Raw genomic sequence first — 19,469 nt, 5'->3', positions numbered from 1 at the left:
GGCTCTCACTCCCCATGGGGAGAGGACAGAGGGGAACTGGGGGAATGGGACTCCAGTGCGCCACAGTTATAGGTGCCGACTCTGTGGGTGCTCTGGGGCTGGAGCACCCACGAGGAAAAATTAGTGGGTGCTCTGCACCCACCGGCAGCTAAGCTTCCCTCCCTGCCCCACCTCACCTCCACCTCTGCCTCCTCCCCGAGCGCGTTGCGTTCCCGCTCCTCTGCCTACCTCCCAGTGTTTGCTGCCGCAAAACAGCTGTTTTGCAGCGTAACAATGCTCCAGGAGGGAGGAGGAGGAGCGGGAACGTGGTGCACTTAGGGGAAGAGGTGGAGGTTGGCAGGGGATTTGGAGAAGGGGTTGGAATGGGGCAGGGAAGGGGTGGAGTCAGGACGGGGCCAAGTGCAGAGGGGGGCAGCACCCATTGGCACCAGCAGAAGTCAGCACCTATGGCCGCAGTGCCATTGACCTCCACAAGGAGGGACTTAGCGTGAGAGGCTGAGGAAGCAGCAAAACCTGTGATGCTGGCAGACCAGGTGCCAGCTCATGCCAAGGCCCCCAGGCCTCACTGAACACTGACAAATGCAGAGCCGGGAACCAGGCTGGCTCACCAGTCTGTTCGCACTGTTAGAATAGATGTGAAGTTGATGAGAATGTGTTTGGTGTTTAGAAATGCTGAAATGCTTGTAGGATGTTGATCTCACTTATCACATCACTGGAGCCCATGGTGTAAAGTTACATCAAGGAGAGTGATCACTTAAGATGAGCTAATATCAGCAGGAGAGCCGGGGTGGGGGTGGGGGGGTGGGACACACCTTTTGTAGTGATAATCAAGGTGGGCCATTTCCAGCAGTTGACAAGAACGGCTGAGGAACAGTGGAGGGGGGGAATAAACATGGGGAAACAGTTTTACTTTGTGTAATGACCCATCCACTCCCAGTCTTTATTCAAGCCTAAGTTAATTGTATCCAGTTTGCAAATTAATTCCAATTCAGCAGTCTCTCATTGGAGTTTGTTTTTGAAGTTTTTTGTTGAAGAATTGCAACTTTTAGGTCTGTAATTGAGTAACCAAAGAGATTGAATGGCCACCTTGATTATCACTACAAAAGGCTCCCTCCCCCCCCCCACCCTTGCTGGTAATAGCTCACCTTAAGTGATCACTCTTGTTACAGTGTGTATGGTAACACCCATTGTTTCATGTTCTCTATGTATATAAATCTCCCCACTGTATTTTCCATTGAATGCATCCGATGAAGTGAGCAGGTAGCTCACGAAAGCTTATGCTCAAATAAATTTGTTAGTCTCTAAGGTGCCACAAGTCCTTTTCTTTTTGCAAATACAGACTAACACGGCTGCTACTCTGAAACCTGAATACTGCTGTGATTCTTGGTGTAAGGGCTCGTCTATCACAAAGGCCGGCTTGCCTGGGTGGCAAGCTAAATCCAGGTGCTACACGGGACTGTCTGTGACTCCATGGTAAGGCTGTTATAGTGCTTTAGGAGTTCACACTTGTTACTTGGTGAACTCTTTACAGAGCACATAGCCAGTTTGGGGTTTGTGCCCTGGTTTGTAAGTCTGCCCTGAGGTTGGCACACACGTTCGTCAGCCACTCCAGGCAGCTTGGCAGCCCCATTGCCCTGCTCCTCACGCAGCCATCAGCATCAACGCAGAGTGGGTGTGGTGCCCCCACCCCAGCAGGCAGCATGTCCTGCCCACTCCACACTGGGGCTGCCGCAGCACAGTGGGAACCAGGCCCCAGCTGCCAAGAGACAACGGCAGCACCAGCTAAGAGAACCTGCTACCAGTTTCACCCCGTGGCTGCTGGGCACTGACACCCCCCGGGCACCTACCTGGTCCCCCTGGCGGGCGATGACTGTCCCGGCCTTGGCGTGGTGCAGCAGCACCCGGTTGTTGAGAAGGGAGGGGTCCTGTGGGGAGAGCAGCAGTGAGGGACCAGGCAGAGCACCCAGCAATGGGGGCGGAGGGGCTTGCAGGCAGGGCCCTAGCAGTGCTGAGCTCTGCTGCACCAAACGGGAGCTGCTCAGAGCTGCCCTCCATGCTGGGGCCTCCCCTCCAGTCCTTTCCTGCCCCTGTGCTGACCTGATGGATTGGCCAGCCCCTCCAATCACAGACAGGGCAGCTCAGCCCTCCCCACCTGGGAGCCCAGCTGTCCATCCCACCCTGGGCCACCCCTCCTCCCCCAAGGGCCGAGAATCCGGCAGCCAAACATCCCAGCCCAGCTCTTCCACAGAGCCTATGCACAGGAGCTGCCCAGGGCCAAGCTGGGAGGCAGTGGCTGTGCAGCCCAGAGCAGGACTGGCCACAACCTGGCTGACCTATGGCTCTGGAAGCGGGAGAACCAATGGCATGAGGCAGGCACGGCCACCAGAGCCAGAATAACCCCAGGCTCCCTAAGGGCACCCGGCCCTTCCCCCTCCCCCAGGCAGAGCCCGGGGACTCACCCGGCCCTTCCCCCTCCCCCAGGCACAGCTCACCCGGGCTGGGGGAACCACCCAGCCCTGCCCCCTCATCTTTCAGGCAGACCCCAGGGAACCGCTCTGCCCTGTGCTCACCAGACCCTGGGAGTCCACCCTGCCCTGCCCCCCTGTGGCTGTGCCCCTCGCTGCCCCTTCACCTCAATCTTCATGAGCTTCACCAGCTCCTGCTTGGCAGCCTCGAAGATGGCACTGGTCTGGCGGCCCTGGTAAGGCCCAAAGGGGCAGGCGCCGCCTGCCGAGTCGTCCTCGCAGTAGTTGTAGTGGTAAGTACCAGGTGGCTGCTCCTCCACCATCACTGCCTTGCGCTCCTTGGGCTCCTGGGAGACAGACTGCAGAGACGGGGGTGGACACTCAGAGCATGGCAGGGTTGCCCTGTCACAGCCTCTGACTCTGCCCCTGCCCCCTGCCACTGCCCAGACCCCAGAGGGCACCTCCCCATCCCTTGCAGTGACTCAGTTCTGCCTGGGCCTTTGCCAGCTGCCAACTCCCCTTCTCCCCCCCGGCCCGCCACTCCAACTCTGTGCCCGGCTGCCAAACCCCCACACTTCTATGGGGGCAACCCCAAGTGAAGCTGCCCTTGGAGGCAGCCCCCAGGCTGTTTCTGCTACCCACAGAATTGCCCACCTGCTGCCTGACGGCCAGCTCTGCTGTCCTGGACAAGGGAGTGTGACAGAGCACAGGCTGGCCCCACCCCCCAGCAGGCAGTGCGCCTTCACACCCCGTTGTGAGGAGCGTCTGCCCCACACCAGGCCCCGCTGGGCACCTTGCGCCTTGGGAGGGAGCAGCCCCAGCTCTGCAGCTGGTTGGAGGGCACCAAGCGCTGGCCCAGTCGGAGAGGTGTGTGCGGGGGACCTACCCTGGAGAAGGAGGCCATGGTGCCAGAGCTCTCTTCCTGCAGCGACACCGAGATCCTGCCACGCTCATAGGCCATGTCGAAGTCTGAGCGGGGACCCTTCTGGAGGCCTGTGCAGGAGAGAAGACAGGGGCAGCGCTCACTGCAGAGCCACGATGCCCGCCCCTCCCCACCGGGTGCCCAACACAGCCAGCACCACAGAGATCTCTGCAAAGGCCAGGCTGCTCCGCACCTTAGTCAGCTTAGCCCCTTGACTTTCCTTCACTGCCATTCCCTAGGATGTCCACGTCCTGGCGGCACGTCTCAGACCTTCCGCCTGCCCCCTGGTCCCTTGGCACCTGTGGCCTCTGGGCTCTCCCCAGTTGGTTCCAAAACCAACTGTGCCCTGAGCCTGCTTCCTGCAGTCTAACCCTCCCCAGCTCAATTGGGGCAGCAACCACCATACCCATTGGCCAGGCAGCAACCCCACCCTGCAGCAGGCAGGGCGGGTGCCAGAAGTTCCCCCACCATCGCCTGCTGCCTCAGGATCCCATGGGTCCCATCCCCAACCTGGTCCCATCCTGGGACAGTTCCACTTACCCGAGATATCGACTGGCATGGAGATGCAGCGGCTCAGCAGTGGCACTGCAGAGGGCTCCAGGGGCCCCAGCTTGAGCTGATCAGCTGTGAGGTTGACACACACATCCCGTTATGCTGGCACAGCGAGCACACGGAGTCCAGAGCCTCCCCTGCCCTGGGTCGGACGCTATAGCCAGGCCACCTCCAGGGGTAGGATTGGTGACGAGAGCCACTCCACAGCTGTCATGGCATGCAAGGGGAGTGCCAGGGCCTCCACCCTGATCCCTGCAGCACAGCACCCCGTACTGAGCTCTTCTGCACTCTTGACTTCTTTTACCCCTGTCCGGTCCATGCCCAGCTCAGTTGCTCTGAGGGAGAGCACAGCTGCTGCGTTCCCCTCCCTGAGCCAGGGCAACCCTTACCCAGGTCCTTGGCGCTGGCATCTGGCGGCCTCCCAGAGTTCTCCTTATGATCGTCGATGGAGGAGACGCTGATGACGCGCTTGCTGTGTCTGACAGGGCTGGTGCGCGAGGCATGGCTGGGCTGGGGGAAGAGGCGCAGCGGCTGCATCTCCTGCCACAGACACAGCTGACATCAGCACCAGGCCAGGCTGGGCAGTGCCAGCCTGGGGACCAGCCACACCCACCACTCAAGGCCAACAGGAGCCATTCAGAGCATCTTGTCTGACCTCCCCTGTCACACAGGGGCAACACCTCCCACAGCAAGTCCTGCCCCCACCCCAGAGCAGAGCTGAGGCAGAATGGGCAGGACAGGGACGGGGAGGGGCACAGGGACGGCTTGGCTGCCCCTCACTTGGCTGATGGCCCAGGAGGGAACATGCTCCACGCCAGCAGCTGCGTGGCTTGTCTGGGGGAGACCCGTGTCCACGGAGCTGCATAACTTGGGAGGGGCCGGATGTGTCAGTGTAGACAAGGAGAGCGCAGAGCCCAGAGCACCAAGTGCTGCCTCCACATGACAGCCCCGCAAAGCTTGCTCTCGGGCTGCTGATTCCCTGGCAGCTGGGGCACGGGGGGGTCACAGCGCCAGCCCAGTGACCCATCTGAACGCTGGGCTGGTTCCTCAGGCATCAGAGGACGGACCTGGCTGTTCCCAGAGGCCTTGGCTCCACCCTGACCCAAACGCTGCACCCAGCAAGGCAGGGAACGCTGCTCCAGCAGCCAAAAGCAGGCCTGTACCGGAGGGGGAGGGGGGCCGCTGGGGCGCAGGATTCTCCACCTCACCAAAGCCGCCAGGCCAGGTGTTAAGGCCTCTCGCTGTGACTTGCTGCAAGCAGGGGGCACCCTGCCAAGCCCTGTTCCATCCCTGCTGCACCGGGATCCCTCCCTTGCAGACACGAGGACTTTGCTCGGGAGGTTCTAGCTCTTTCTGTCCTCTACCCAGCTGGGTGCCGGCCTCCAGCCCCACTAGTGGGACCAGGGTTTGGACACTGGCCCAAGTCTGGCCCAAACTGCCATGGGCAGGAGGAACCGGGGGTGGGAAGGACGAAGGTTCTGGTGCAGGGAGCAGGACCCACCACTCTCATGGGAGGAGCTCCAGGGCAGGGCCCATCACTCACATGGCTGAAGAGTTCATTGGTCAGCCCCAGGTAGTTGTGCAGGGCCAGGAAGGTGACCCGCTGCAGACGCACCATGATGATCTGGAAGGGAAGGGGAGAGTCTGAACGTGGGGCACAATGCGGAGGAGCAGAGGGTGTCAGCATGTGGGACGGGGGCTGAGGCCGCACTCACCTGTACCACCCGCACCAGGCTCTCGGGGTACTTCTCAAAGACTGCAGAGAAGGCCTCGACTGGCAGCCGCAGCACTGTGGAGTCCTCGCCCGCCCGTGCAGACACTGTCCGGTACGGCCGCTGGTGCCCCTGTGTGAGAACCGTGTGCCCATGGGTCCCTGCACCAAGGCGGGCGTGCCCCGGCCTCCTCCTTCGGGGAGAGCAGCCTTCCAATGGGGGGCACTGGCAAGGACAGCCTGGGATCTGGGGGGCTACCCCATGGCTTCAGGCCAAAAAGTCCAGAGAGCAGCCTACAGCCACATTCACCCGAGCCCAGCAGCCAGCCAAGGCCGAGACCCAGTGGAGGAACGGTTAATCTCCTCTAGACTTCGTGTGGGGCAAGGTGGCAAGCACGGGGCAGGGTCCTGGGACCAGGCTGCAAACCCATCACGGGGCGGGGTCAGCACACACATCCCACAGGGCCTACCCGGATTTAGCCTTTCGTTAGGGACCCAGGGTTAAGAGAGCAGGGGGTTGCGGGTTGGAATTGAGGGGCATGAGCAGAACTGGGGGGAGCCCATGGCTGACAATCACCCAGTGAGCTGAACTGTTCACTCCAGCACCAGAGGGGCAGGGGAATGGGATGGGGCCAACTGGCCAACAGGAGGTGGAGGGACAGGGCTGGTACCGTGATGACATCAAGAATGCTGAGCAGGCTGTGCACGCTGTCGCCGGGGAACACCTCCTTCACCAGGGTCTCCTTCCCGTCCTGCAACACAGCAACACCCTCCTTAGGGGACCCCATCACCACCCTCGTCATCCCTGCCACCAAAACTCGCTTGGCACCAGATTCTGTGGAGGCCTGCTCCATGAGCCCCTCCCTGGAAGGGAAGTAGCCCTGGGGAGCCTCCATGCCTACAGCCACGGTGATCCCAAAGGCAGCTGGCCTCAGCCATTGTGTCCCAGGTGCAGGGGACTACCCAGCCAAGGGGTGCAGAGCACTGGGGCCACAACCAGCCTCCCCAGCTGGCTTGGGGCAGGAGGGGTTGCTGGTGGCTGCTGAGCAGACAGGTGCCTCCAGCAGATGGACACGGCAGGGTGGGCTGGGACATGCCCCCCTCACCTGCTGGGTCAGGAAGAGCTCCAGCTTGCCATCCTGCACCACGTAGATGCTGGTGTCGGGCTGGCCGGGCCGGAAGACGTACTCGCCCTGTTGGAACTGCTGGAAGATCATGTGCTTACAGAGCTCCAGGAAGAGCGGCTTCTCAAAATGGCCCAGCACCCTGCAAGGAAGGGCGGGTCATGGTGGGCAAAAGGGGGAGCAAAGCCTTCAGCAACTCATGGCAGGGACTTGGGGCTCATGTCATGAGGGGCCCTTGGGCCCAGCCCAAGCTTCTGCATCACATGGGCCAGAGCACCCGCCCAGAGCCCAGCTGGCTAGGCGGGGTCTGTCAATCATCCCCCCACCGCCCATCTCAATGCATGGGGGAGCTGGAGCTGCCCCAGAGGGTCAAGCCTCCAGTGACACTACCCTGCTCCAGTGCCCACAAGATGTCACCCCTAGGGACAGAGATCTCTCCCTGACCCCAAACACAGCCACTTCTGGGGAAGAGTCTGTCTGATGCAATAGCCCCACAGCAACACTGCTGGGACTCAGCCAGGACTAACGCTGTGCTGGGTCCCACCACAAGCCCACAAGGGCATTTGCTCTCACCCGACAGAGGATGCCTCCAGCTGCCCTACCCTGGGGAGCACTAGATCTGTATCAGCCAAAAGGGAAGAGTGCTCCCTACTGGAGAACCAGGGCCACCATTCCTGCTGCTCCAGAGCATTCTTGGCAACTCTCCCACGTATGGTCTGCCTGGGCTGGAGCCTGCACAGCTTAGGCCAGTGGTTCTCAATCTGTGGTCCGCAGACCCCTGGGGTCCACACACTATGCCTAAAGGGTCCACAAAGGACAGGTTAAAAACAGATTGAATAGAATTCAGTTGTTGGTACAGACAGATTTCCCAAGGAGTCCGCACCTCCATTCAAAATTTCCAGAGGAATCCGCAAATGAAGAAAGGTTGGGACCCACTGGACTAGATGATCTGACAGGCTCACACTGCGTCCAGGCCACCTGTCCCGGTTTTCCCAGGACCATGCCGGGAAATCAGTTGGACAGAGTGCTCCATTACACACAGCCAGCTGGCCAGGTCATGGGCTCAGGATCATCCCAGCTCTCCTGGATTTCGAACCTCAGAGGTGCCCATCCTAGCTCAAGCTTGCTTGCAGGGAGGGGGAAATGTGGCTGCAGCTGAGTCTGGGCTCGGGGCCACGGTGCATGGGGGCACTCACCGGACGTTCTTCAACATGTACAGCACCTCGGACGGCAAGTGGGAGTTGGCCACGTCAAACTCAGTCAGATCCGCTTCCAGCACTGAAGGTGGCGGCTCCTTCAGCTGCAGGATGGGCAGCTCCTTCTTGATGCGCAGGATCCTGGGCACAGGGACAGAGAGGAGAGGGGATAGATGGGGCCAACCAGAGAGTTGCCTGCAGGGGCAGATTCCCCCACACACACCCAGGGCAGGAAAGAATCTGCATCATGCATCAAGGAGGCAGGACTTGTTCCTGAGCCATGGCACTCCCTCATGTGAGGGGCCTGAGGCCCAAGGGCCCCACCCAGGGAGCTGAGCAGCACCGTGCCACAGGCTGGTCCGGTGCCAGTCAACTGCTCTGGGGGTGGGTTCTCGAGGCTGGTGACCAGGCTGGGGTGCAGCTGCTTTGCAGAGCAAGGAGAGGTCAGAGTTAGTGCTAATGGCTGGGGGGGGGGGGGGGAAGAGACATACGACCCACTCCCGCAGCAGGGCTGGGCCAGCCCCAGTTGTCTCACACCATGGAGGGTGAGCGAACCCACTTACTTTTTGGCAATGTTCAACATCTTGAGCTTCTTCTTCATGCGGGGCCGGGAGGTGCTGGAGATCGTTGTGTCCACAAGGGAGGAGGTGGACTGGGACACCTGTAGAGACAGCCCAGGTAAGGCACCAGCCACTCCCACAAACAGCACCAGCTGGAGCCAGGGGTCTAGGCGAGGAGATTCGGCACTCAGCCAGCCCCATGCTGCCAGCGAGCCAGGCAGGAGACACAGTAGGGGAACTGGCCTTCTCCTGCAGGTCACCCTGCTCCAGTGCCAGCCCTCCCAGCTCCTCGTGCCTGGTTCCCTGCCACCCTGAATCCTGAGAGGCAGTCAGATGATGGGCCTGGGACAGAGGCCTTGGGAAAGCCCAGCATCCTGCTGCCTCGCCCCGACCCTCTCAGCAAGCAGCTCAGTGGGGGGCTGCTGGACAGGACTCTCAGTGATAGGGATGGGGTCCTGCTCACATATCTGGGATTAGTGATCCCACAGGACCCTTCCGAGGCCCAGGCTCTGGCAGAGCTATCTGCTGCTGTGCCCCAGTTCCTGGCAACATGACCCAGCTGGGCTGCAGCATGCCCCCAGCAGGAGCCCATCTCCTGCCACTGCTCCCAGCTGGAGTTCACTCCCCGCCCGCAGTTCTGTCCCAGCTCACCCTCACTGCTTCCTGCAGAGACAACCAGCACCAGGAGACTTGCCCCTCTATCCCAAACTGATCCATGAACACCCCCCGCTCCACATCTCGGCCAGTGCTGCCCCACCTTTGCCCTCAGGCAGGGCCAAGTGGGTGTGGGGAGCAGGGAGAAGAGGGGCTGGCAGAGGCTGGGGATGTTAGTGCTTTGAAAACACTCTCCCCACCTTTGGAGCATGGGCCTGGATAGGTCCCTGTCACCAGCCAGACTGTCCCCTCGGGGCAGGTTCCTGGGGGCCTCACATGGTGAGCCTGTCCCTCCCTCCAGGCAGGGCCCCCAGCTCCTGGCTGCCTGGGCAGACAGCCAATGCCCTGCCCTGTCTGCTAACCCCACTGCTGTTACTTAGTGTGACAAAGCTCTGGAAGGTGTTCATGAGCTGTCTGCACCATTCTGCACCGAGCACCCTGGCACCACTACCCGCTGGGGGAAAGAATTCATTCTCTCCCTAGGCCATGGGAGAGCTGGCCAGGGATCTGAGACAGAGTTGCTCGGACTTTCTGGGCTGGAATCAACATATCTGAGCAGCAGACCCTCAGTGCCTGGAGACAGACACCTGGTTCAGAGGCAAGGTGAGCACAGCATGGCTGGGTCCGGAGAACAAAACCAGGTGGCTGTGGGGAGAGCTGAGCTGTGGGGAGAGCCTATGTCTACACTGCAAGAAAAGACCTATGGCCCAACCACAGCTGACCCAGGTCAGATGACTGAAGCTGCGGCACTAAAAATTGCAGTATAGATGTTTCGGGCTGGAGTCTATGCTCTGGGGCCCTCCCCACTCGTGGGGTTTCAGAGCCCAGGCTCCAGCGTTGGCCCAAATGCCAACACTTTGATTTTTAGCCCTGTGAGCCCAAGTCAATTGGCCCGGGCCCAGCCTCACAGTGGTGGGTTTTTCATTGCAGTGTAGACGTGTCCCCAGACACACAGCGCTGACCTGAGGCAGACAAACGGACAGGGAAAGGAATGGTTCCTACCACAACTTTCACTGCCAGCACCCACTGACTCCCCAGCCTGGCCAGCGCATGGTGCTCTGCCCCAGCCCCATACCTTGCGCATGATCTTGCGCCCATAGAACAGCACTTTGTCCCGCTTGCGGAATCGATACTTGGGCGTCTCCTGAGCCTGAACCTCTGAGAGAGAGGGAGACATGAAAGGTTACCAGTGCAGGAAACCCAGGGCCCCACCCCAGCAAGGGTTGGAGCCTGCTCCCTTCCCCACCAATCTGACTCCCTGCTTGCACTCCCCATTGCAACCCACCTCCCAGCCCAGGGAAGGGTGCAGAGGCCTTGGGGGTACAGATGGCAGAGTCCTGCCTGACCTACCCCTCCCCACTCCAGCCCCAGGAAGCTGGGCTGCCCGCAAAGAACCCCAAGAGCTTTATGCCCTTCCCAACCAGTCCCTGGATACTGCTCACAATCCCTTTGTATGTTGGGAAACTGAAGCACAAGACCGTGAAGGGACTTGCCCAGGCAGTGAGTCAGTAGGAGAGAACCCAGGACTCCTGGTTGCCAGCCCCCTGCTCTAGCTATTACGGTCTCACTGCCTATACAGGCATGCAGACACTAAGCCCAAGACGGCCTGATGGGCAGCAGCGTGCCTGAGCCATGGCTGCGAAAGGGATCAGATTTGCTCCCTGCAGGGATGGGCACTTACTCTTGTGGCGCAGCCTACGGACCAGCACCAGGATCAAGGTGGCGATGAGCAACATGGAAATACCAACGCCAATCATGACACCCAGCACCTATGGGAAGAGGCATGTTCCAGACCAGGCTTCCAGACAGGCCGCAGGTGGGTCCAAGGCAGCACTAGCCATGCTCTGGGGGCCTGAACAGGGCAGGCGAGAGTCGCCCTCATCCTCTGGAGCACTTTTGTGGACGTGGAAATTCAGGCAATATTTTTATGAGCAGTGTGTGCCTCAGTTTCCCTGTGGGCTTTGTCCTGCTATGCAGCGAGTGGGAAAGAGAAGGCACAAAGTGTCTGACTCAAGAAGCCACCTGCCTGGAGACCAGCATTCACATGAACTGAACCGATCCCACTGTCAGGGAGCCACAGGATCAGTGCTAGGCCCCCAGCTTTGGACCACTCTCTTGGAGGAACCCCTTCGAGATGGAGACCCCCAGGGGAGATGGAGGTGGGGGACGTGCAGTCATGTGCTCCCCGATTTCTACCAGGGTTCACACCAGAACCTTTAATTTGTGCCCCGGCACGAGCTACAGAAAGGCATCGCCTCTGCCCGGCAGAAATCCGGGAGGGCTCAGGGCAGCGGGGATGGTCTCCGAGGCTGGCTCTTGGGGCGTGTCTCCCTCAAGCAGCTTGCCCTGCTCCAGCAGTGTGGCCCTGAGGGGCTCCAAGCGCATCGCAAGCCACAGCGCCCCGCTGGCAGCGAAGTGGGGATCCCCCATCAGAGAGAGGGGGAAGCCTTGGCATTTAACCTCCTGCAGCTGTGTGGGCATGTGTGTGCGCCGGGGCTGCACCAACACCAGTGTCCAACCTCACAGAGTCCACCCCAGAGCCAGGAATAGAGCATGGGGAGCTGGATCCCGCGGCCAAAGGCCAGGCAGGACCGGGAGCCTGCGGCCAAAGGTGGGGCTGGCAGAGGAGGGTGGGCGGGCAGGAGCTGGTTCTGAGCTGGGAAGTGGCCCTGCATGGCACTGAAGAAGGCACAGTGAGTGACTGGGAGGCCGTGCTGCAGCCCACAGGGCGTATGGCATGATACCCCCACGTGTCACCTCTGCTGCCAAGGTTCCTCCAGGGCAGGCCACGGAGCTGCACCGCCCCCTGAGGCCGAACTGCTGCGGTGCTGCAGAGTCCACTCCGCAGGGACCAATGCACCAGAGACACTCACCCAGGCAGGTTGATTCGGCAGCTGGAACCCAGCATGGGAAGTGCTCGGGTCACCATAAGCCTTAAAGCACAGGCAGTTCCTGCCAGCCCAGAGCAATGCCATGCCAGCTGTCTCTGACTCCCTTCCTTGGACCAAGCAGTGAGAGCTCCCAGACTCTTCCAGAAGAGCACTCTTTTCCCCCCACCTCCTGCCACCCAGTCCTTTGGTCTCAAGCAAGGGTCTCTGCTCAGCTTCCCTTTGCAGAGGCGGTGGGGCACTGGTTGCCAGTTGTCCATGTCCTGGTGACCGGGGTTTTTCACTGATATGGGTCGGCCTTAGCCAGTCCTGTCTAATGACCACTTCAGTCCGCTCAGACAGCGAGGACACAAACACACCCCTCCCGCTCATGTCTCTCAGTCTGCCCTGAGAGCAAACAAGCCTTTTCACCCACTGGGTAGCCATGCAAAATATAGGGGAAACTGAGGCAAGTGGGACTCAAAAATATTATAAAAAATACCCATTTTGTCACACCTGCCCCTGTGGTGGAGGATCCCAAAGAGACAACAGAGCCCCAAGGACTGGGCCGTTCACTGTTAAGCCGAGGCAGGCTGGGTGTGGGCATGCAGCCTGGCTGGAGACCAGGGGAGGGCAGGGGAACAGATGGCTGCAGGGTGCTTCTGGGAGCAGAGACTCCAAATGGGGAGAACACAAGGATGGAGCTCAAAGGATCAGGACATGGCACAGCCCTGGCTCCCAACAAGACAAACTGTCTCATGCTAACCTAAGGGTCCTCAACACCATATTGCAGGTGATTGGTTACTACCCCCACTCTGGAAAGGCCACACAGTGTCACTGCAGGTACTAGCTTATGCAGCAATCCCTGACAGGGAAAATGTCCCCAAACATGAGCTCACTGTGAGCAGCAGGGGACGCTGGAGTCCAGAGGCCCAGGCTCAGAGGTGCTGAGGCTGTGTGGCTTGCCCTGCAGAGACAATGACCCCTGGGATCTGATGCATTATGGGGCTCACCCCAGGATGCTCTGCAAAGGACGCGGCACAGACCCCAGACCCTGTGAATTAGGAACAACTGGTCCCAGCACATAGTGCAGCATCACAAGCCAAGTACCTGACCTGCACAGCTGCGACTGCATGGGCCACACCACAGGGAAGGAGGCTGCACTGTAGGGTGCCCGGGCTGTACAGTAGCTGGGTTGGCTGCTCCACCAGCAAGGCTGCCCCTGGCCAGGTCTTGGGAAGAGTAGGGAGAACCCCTCCCAGCCTGCCCTTCGGCCAGCATCTACTCCCGCCTGCCACATACCCCACCCCTGCTGTCAGAGGGACCAATGTGGGCTGGGCAGGGCAGCCACACACAGCACTAGAGGAACTGGAAGCCAGCAGGCTCCCCACAGCTCAAACCAGGGGGAAATTCTTTCCCAGCCCCTCCCCCAGTCCAAGGACAGTGTCTGACCCCATCAACCCCTCCACCCACCAGCCAAGACTTGCCCAGGGATGGCTGAGCCCCAAAAGTGCCAGCGCATTCCTGGGCAAGTACCAGAGCCTCCCATCCCACCAGGAGCTGTGCTGCCTTGGGCTGGGGACCGTGGGCTATGCCAGCGGGCCAGCACTTCCACTGTCCACGGGAGGGACTGCTACACTGCTCCATATCCCCCAGGAACACAATCCCTCCAGGAGACACCACACCTGGCCCCACCTCCCAGGCATAACCCCCCAGCCGCCCCTCCTCACCATGCTGGTCTGGAGCTGATCTTCCACAAAGAGCTTAAGGTTGGGCAGCACGGCTGTGAGCACTGCATCCTGTGTGGAGAGAGGTGCAGACAGAGCCTCAGCGCCAGGAGGCAGGCTGATGCTGCCATCAAAGCCCAGGGGCCCACCCCTATGGCTGCTCCACCCAACATCTGGGCATAAGGGTCTGTCTATAGCACGTTCCATCCCAGCACACTTTGCTGAGTGTGCAGTGTGTGCAGGGACCACTGGCCCACCACTGAAATGCAGCCACCACTGGAGTGAGGCTGACAGCTGTTCAAGGGGCACATAACAGTGCAGACGTAGAACGGACATTGAAGTGGAGGGCAAGACTCCAGCAATCCTGGGACACTGTGTCCTGGGCAGGCCCCAGCAGGCCACACCTACCCAGACACATCCCAGAGGGCCGCTGGGCTCTGGATAGGTTTCTGCCAAACCCAGGACCACATCTGGGAAGAAGGTTCCCATGGGAGATGGGGGATCCTTGGAGCTGGAACGTGACCTGGATGCTGGATTGAACATTCCCAAGTCAGAGGGGAGGGGCACCCTGCTGGGGCAAGTGGGCGTCCTGACGAGGACTCTGACTGGGATGCCAGCCAAGATGCCCTGCACTAGGAAAGTGTTGACAGCCCCCAGGAAATGGTGCTGGTGGGGAGGGTCTCTTCAGGTCCTTGTCCAGCCAGTGGACAGCACCAGAAGGGGGAGCTCTCTGAACGTGGGTGGCCCGGGTAGCACGATGGGTTGAGAGGCTGGGAACTCGCTCGCTCCAGTGACTGCCAGGCTACAGAGGACAAACTGCCAGGGGCCCCAGCAAGGAACTAGACTGCACCTACCTCCTGCTCATCCTGGGGCTCGGACTCACTCTGCCCCATGTCTGCTGCTGGCCCTGGTCCCAGGCCCGTCCCAGCAAGGTGCCTGAGAACAAGCAGAGACGTTTATGCTGTGCCCTTTGGGGGAAGCCAGGGTCCACCATGCACAGCTCCCATGACCCCCCAGAACCACATACCTCCTTACTCACCCTCCCAATAGTTTTCCTTCCCTCACAGAGGGCCCCATTCCCCCCACCCCACCTCCCCAAGACAGCACCCTCCCAGACAGCCTGTTACCTCCTGCTGGTTCCTGGCTGGGAGCACAGGTCACAGGGCAACATGGGGCTGGCCCTTCCCTCACTGATCCTCACCCTACTGCCCTTGACCTGAACTGCAGACACACCTGGGGAGCAGCTGGTCCTGTGGCTCCCCACCAGTGCTAGTCCCACTGTTTTGGGCAGGAGTGTTGCTGCTTGACGTCTGCCAAGGAGAAAGGTCCCAGGCAGAGTCCAGACCCTGCCCACTCACCTCCTGAGCCAGGGGTGTCCCTGCCCCATTCCAGGGCAGATGGGCCCTCTGCACCTACCCTCTGAGTCACCTCCTTGTCTATCACCAGACACAGACCGGAGATGCTTTGCCCAAGAACACAGGCACCATGACTCAGACCCCAAGCCCCTGCCAGCTGTGCAGAGTGCGGGGTGTGGAGGAGAGAGTCCCAGTTCGCACTGTGGAAGTGGGCAATTTCCAGCTCAGGACAGGGCTGGGCACTGGGGGTCAGGCCTGTACTGAGACGCAGGGGCTGCCTCCCAGCATGGGCAGACGGGTACACAGGAGTTCGCCTGTTTCCAACAGCAGCACGGCCACGGCAGCCGGTTGACTCCCACCTGAGTATGTTCCCTGGGGGTGAGCGGGATTGTACTCTGGTGGCCACCCGCACACTGGGGCCACACTGCTATTGTTCACGCGCCAGCTTGCGTAAAACTTTGCCTCTCTCCACCTGGCTAGGGAGCAACCTCCTAGCTGCTGTGTAGATAGACCAGGGGTGACCAGCCTGAGACGGAGCCAGAATTTACCAAGGTGCCTTGCCAAAGAGCCACAGTAACACGTCAGCAGCCCCCCTTCAGCCACCCCCTCCCGCCCCCGGTGTCTCCCGGCCACCAGCAGCACCGCCGACCAGCGCCTAACTCTCCATCCCTGTGCCTCCCCCCGCCGCGATCCGCTGTTCTGTGGCGTGCCGAAGGCTCGCGGGGGAGGGGGGAGGAGGAGCAAGGGCGCGGCAGACTCCGGGGAAGGGGCGGGGGCCGGGGCCTGGGACAGAGCCCGGAGTTGAGCAGTGAGCACCCTGTAGCACACTGGAAAGTTGGCGCCAGTAGCTCCAGCCCTGGAGTTGGCGTCGATACAACGAGCCGCATATTAAGCTCTGAAGAGCCGCATGTGGCTCTGGAGCCACAGGGTGGCCACCCCGGGATAGACCGTAGGCAGGGAGAGGCCACTAAAGGCCACCCAGGCCGTGTGTTGCCTGGGGCAGATGAGGAAGGATGTTCAAGAGGGGTGCCAGCCCCTAGAAAGGAGGGGGTGATAAGACAGACTCACTCATTCCCTCCAACAGGGACAACCCCCCCGCACCCCCCAATCCCTCGTTAGTAACGTTCTCCCCCATGCTGTGTTGGCTTCCATCAGAGCAGCACTAGCCAGTGCTGCCCCTGCAACCTCTCCTGCCAGTGCTGCCCTGCCCCAGCACCCCGTGCGGGCACAGGCCCTGGGCTGAAATGACTCCAGCAGGACATTCTCGCTGCACACCAGGACCTCACCAGGAACTCGCTTGCTGCAGCTTGCCACACGGGCAGGGCAGGCAAAGCAGCAACATACAGGGGCAGCTTAACCTTCGCCAGCCAAGGCCGAGCTCTGTGGTCTCAGGGGAAGGGGATGCCAACAGAGCCCTGGCTGGCCAGGGAACACATGGGAAAGGCTGTTGGAGGGCCAGGGCCAGCACCAGTCCCCTAGGGAGGGCCGTTCACCCAGAATAACCTGGCTCCAATGCTGGATGCGTGTGCTCAGGCCAGCTACTATTCAGGGTGAGAAAGGAGCTTGGACTAAGGCCCACTGGGGAAATCCATTTTAGCCCTTTCCCCGTCCCAGGGAGTGACACAGCAGAGGCAAGAAAGCATCGGGATAGTGCCCAACAATGTGTCTGGCAGCCAGGGCTGAGGAGCAGGGGCTGGTTGGTGTGCAAGCTTTGGGAGGAGGAGCCCAGGCATATGTCATGTTTTCAACCTGGGTAACTGAAGTTGTGGGAACTGACTCCTGTGAACCTCTCACTCCCTTCCACTCGCAGGAGATTGTGCAAGTAAGCTCAGCCCCAAGGCACTTCCTCTAGGGCTCGAGGAGGGGAAATATGAGCAGAACCACAACCACAGGGCCAGCCAGCCAGCCCCAGGTTGGGGATCTGGGCTGCAAGGCCAGGGCACTGTGCAGAGTGCAGACCCCTCAGCCATGGGGACAATACCTGTCTCCCTGTGCCCCAGGCTCTGTGATGGGATGCAGTGCCAATGCCTTGGAAAGCTTCCCCTGTGAGCTGCTCCCGGGTTAGACCGGGCTGCACCCAGCCCATGCAGCAGAGCGGCGGTGACGTCACCACGCTGTCATTCCCCGCTCCTGCTCCGTTCTCTGCCAGCCCCAGCATTTAACACAGAGCGCAGGAAGGAGGCCCCACGCAGTGAGCTACCAGCTGGCCTCCTCCCTGCCCTGGCCTCCAGCGCTAGCGGACCCGCAAAGTGCAGCGGCTGTATGGGAGGGGGAAGGGTCAGCAGGAACCCGATAAAAGCAGCCCTCAGGTTCAACCGAGAGCTGCAGAGCCAGGACAGAACAATGGGTGCCCGCAGAGACCCAACCCCCACTCCCTGCCCAGAGGGGCTACAGTCCATGCATCCCCCTTGCCGTCACACCACCCCACCCAAAGAGTCACTTCCTTTGTCCAACCCAGCAGTCCCAGGTCTCAGCAAGTTCGGATTCCTCCCCCCCACCACTGCACACCCTCCCTGGGGCTGGGCTTCAGAATTGGGGAGCATTTCTCCAGGAATTGCACTCAGTTATCCCTTTGCCTCTGGGGCTTCCTCCAGCTTTCCACCCCCTCACCCCCCAAGGCACTGCCCGTGGCCAGCCCACCCTTACCAGTCATGTGCTGGTAGCTCCTGCTGCAGGCATACCCTTCACCCCACGGCCCCAGGGTCTCACCCAGGAGGTGTGCTCCTTGGCTGGGGTCAGCTGTGGGCAAGGCAGAGAGCAACGCACTCCCAGAGCTGCAGACATGCCAGCATCTCTGCATCCCTCTTGCCATGTCAGGGCTCCCCATCCCCTGCGCAAGCTGGGCAATGCCCCTGTGCTGCGGGCCCTGCTCTGGGGGTCCCATTTCAGCCTGCCACCTCTGGCAGCTCCTGGACCCTGCACCTTTGCATCCTGGCCCCATTTCTCCCTCAGGCCTCTCTTCCACTGGCCACCCACTGTCCAGTTCACCCCCACCCTCATTTGTGGTTTGGTCCCAACGGTGGCCCAGGAAATGCCTCAACGATGGACATGCGGTGAGCCCTGCGGGTTCTATCAACCCAGCCCCCTTTCTGGGCAGCACATGGGCAGGGCTAACGCAGGGAGGTGGTGCATGGTACCAACCACAGAGTCTGCTCAATACCCTGCCCCAGTCCTGTGAGACCTGTGGACATGCCACCCCCTTTCAGCAATTCCCCCCCTCTTCCCCCCATGCTTCACCACCAAGGTTACAGGTTCGGTTGGACTCTCATCAGTGAACGGTTGGACATCTCATCACGTCAGATCCTACGGAGCACTGGGTAATGGGAATATCTCCAGAGCACGGATACGGCAACCCGGGTGTTACGTTCATTTAGCTCTGCCTGGACTTGGTTTAGGATGAGCGCTCGCAGCCAGCACGTCACCAGCTCCGTCTGCCAAGGCCCCACTGTCTAACTGCAGCACAATGCTGGTGGGCTCCACCCCAGCCAGCGACAGAGCAAGCGCTTCCCACCGCACACAGTTTGCTTCCTGCAGTTCACCACAGGGAGAAGCTGGACTTGCCGAGCCCCGGAAACCGCAGCAGTTGCTGTGTTACAATCAGCAAGGTTTCCAGCTGGCTTCCTCCAATCAGCCACCTGCCTCCTGCAGGTAGGAGCAGCACAGCGAGCATGAGAAGGGGACTGGGGCTGGCCCCTGTGCCCTTTGAATCAGCCACATAGCTCCCACTGAGCTCAGGGAGGCAGAATCAAGGCCTTGCTGAGCACAAGCAGCACCAAGGGGTCCTGGAGAATAGGTCCACCAATGGCTATTAGCCAAGATGGTCAGGGAGGCAACCCCTGGGTGTCCTAAGCCTCTAACTGCCAGAAGCTGGGCGTGGAGGATGGGATGGATCACGCGGGCCTGTTCTGTTCATTCCCTCTGAAGGCAGGATACTGGGCTGGATGGACCATTGGGCTGACCCAGCCAGGCCGTTCTTATGTTCTTAAGATACAAAGGCTGACTTTAGAGAACTGGCCTGCAGAGCAGGCCCCCGCTGCCCCAGCGGCAGAGCCCTTGCCCCACCCGCAGAGTTCATTCTCCACATCACAGTGTAAAGACCCACCCTGTGGGACTCAAACAACTGCACGGATTTGGCTCAAACATTAGAAGAAAACCATTCACTACCTTCAGGCGAACACCAGGTGGCGAAGCTCCAAGCCCAAGGTGACAGCATGAAGCAGAGTTCAAATCAGAGTCCTGGTGACACCGGCATGGCAGTTGGTGGCAGGTTACCAAAGCTCAGGCTCCAGGCCCCGCCCTCACCCTGTAGCCCCCTTATCGGCCAGGGAGAGGCTAC

The 19,469-nt window shown here is 60.5% G+C and overlaps 1 protein-coding gene across 5 annotated transcripts in view; it reads right to left on the bottom strand.

The window, feature by feature from the left end:
• Window positions 1-19,469, bottom strand: part of PNPLA6 (patatin like domain 6, lysophospholipase) — a 57,131-nt gene that overhangs the window by 29,519 nt on the left and 8,143 nt on the right. For all 5 annotated transcript variants that reach the window (XM_077838334.1, XM_077838335.1, XM_077838338.1 and 2 more), the window contains exons 2-16: window positions 14,633-14,714; window positions 13,782-13,850; window positions 10,866-10,953; window positions 10,260-10,342; window positions 8,534-8,631; window positions 7,971-8,111; window positions 6,757-6,916; window positions 6,322-6,402; window positions 5,655-5,783; window positions 5,483-5,563; window positions 4,329-4,479; window positions 3,928-4,011; window positions 3,352-3,458; window positions 2,633-2,824; window positions 1,848-1,925 (exon numbers count right to left, since the gene is read on the bottom strand). In XM_077838334.1, the coding sequence (XP_077694460.1) occupies window positions 1,848-1,925; window positions 2,633-2,824; window positions 3,352-3,458; window positions 3,928-4,011; window positions 4,329-4,479; window positions 5,483-5,563; window positions 5,655-5,783; window positions 6,322-6,402; window positions 6,757-6,916; window positions 7,971-8,111; window positions 8,534-8,631; window positions 10,260-10,342; window positions 10,866-10,953; window positions 13,782-13,850; window positions 14,633-14,671 (1,581 nt within the window). In that variant the 5' untranslated portion in view covers window positions 14,672-14,714. The remainder of the gene's footprint in view (window positions 1-1,847; window positions 1,926-2,632; window positions 2,825-3,351; window positions 3,459-3,927; window positions 4,012-4,328; window positions 4,480-5,482; window positions 5,564-5,654; window positions 5,784-6,321; window positions 6,403-6,756; window positions 6,917-7,970; window positions 8,112-8,533; window positions 8,632-10,259; window positions 10,343-10,865; window positions 10,954-13,781; window positions 13,851-14,632; window positions 14,715-19,469) is intronic.

Source organism: Eretmochelys imbricata, chromosome 20 (genome assembly GCF_965152235.1).
Source record: "Eretmochelys imbricata isolate rEreImb1 chromosome 20, rEreImb1.hap1, whole genome shotgun sequence".
NCBI classification, from domain to species: Eukaryota; Metazoa; Chordata; order Testudines; family Cheloniidae; genus Eretmochelys; species Eretmochelys imbricata.
The sequence above is the reverse complement of the archived record's forward strand: the minus strand, read 5'-3'. Positions and strand labels throughout refer to the sequence as shown.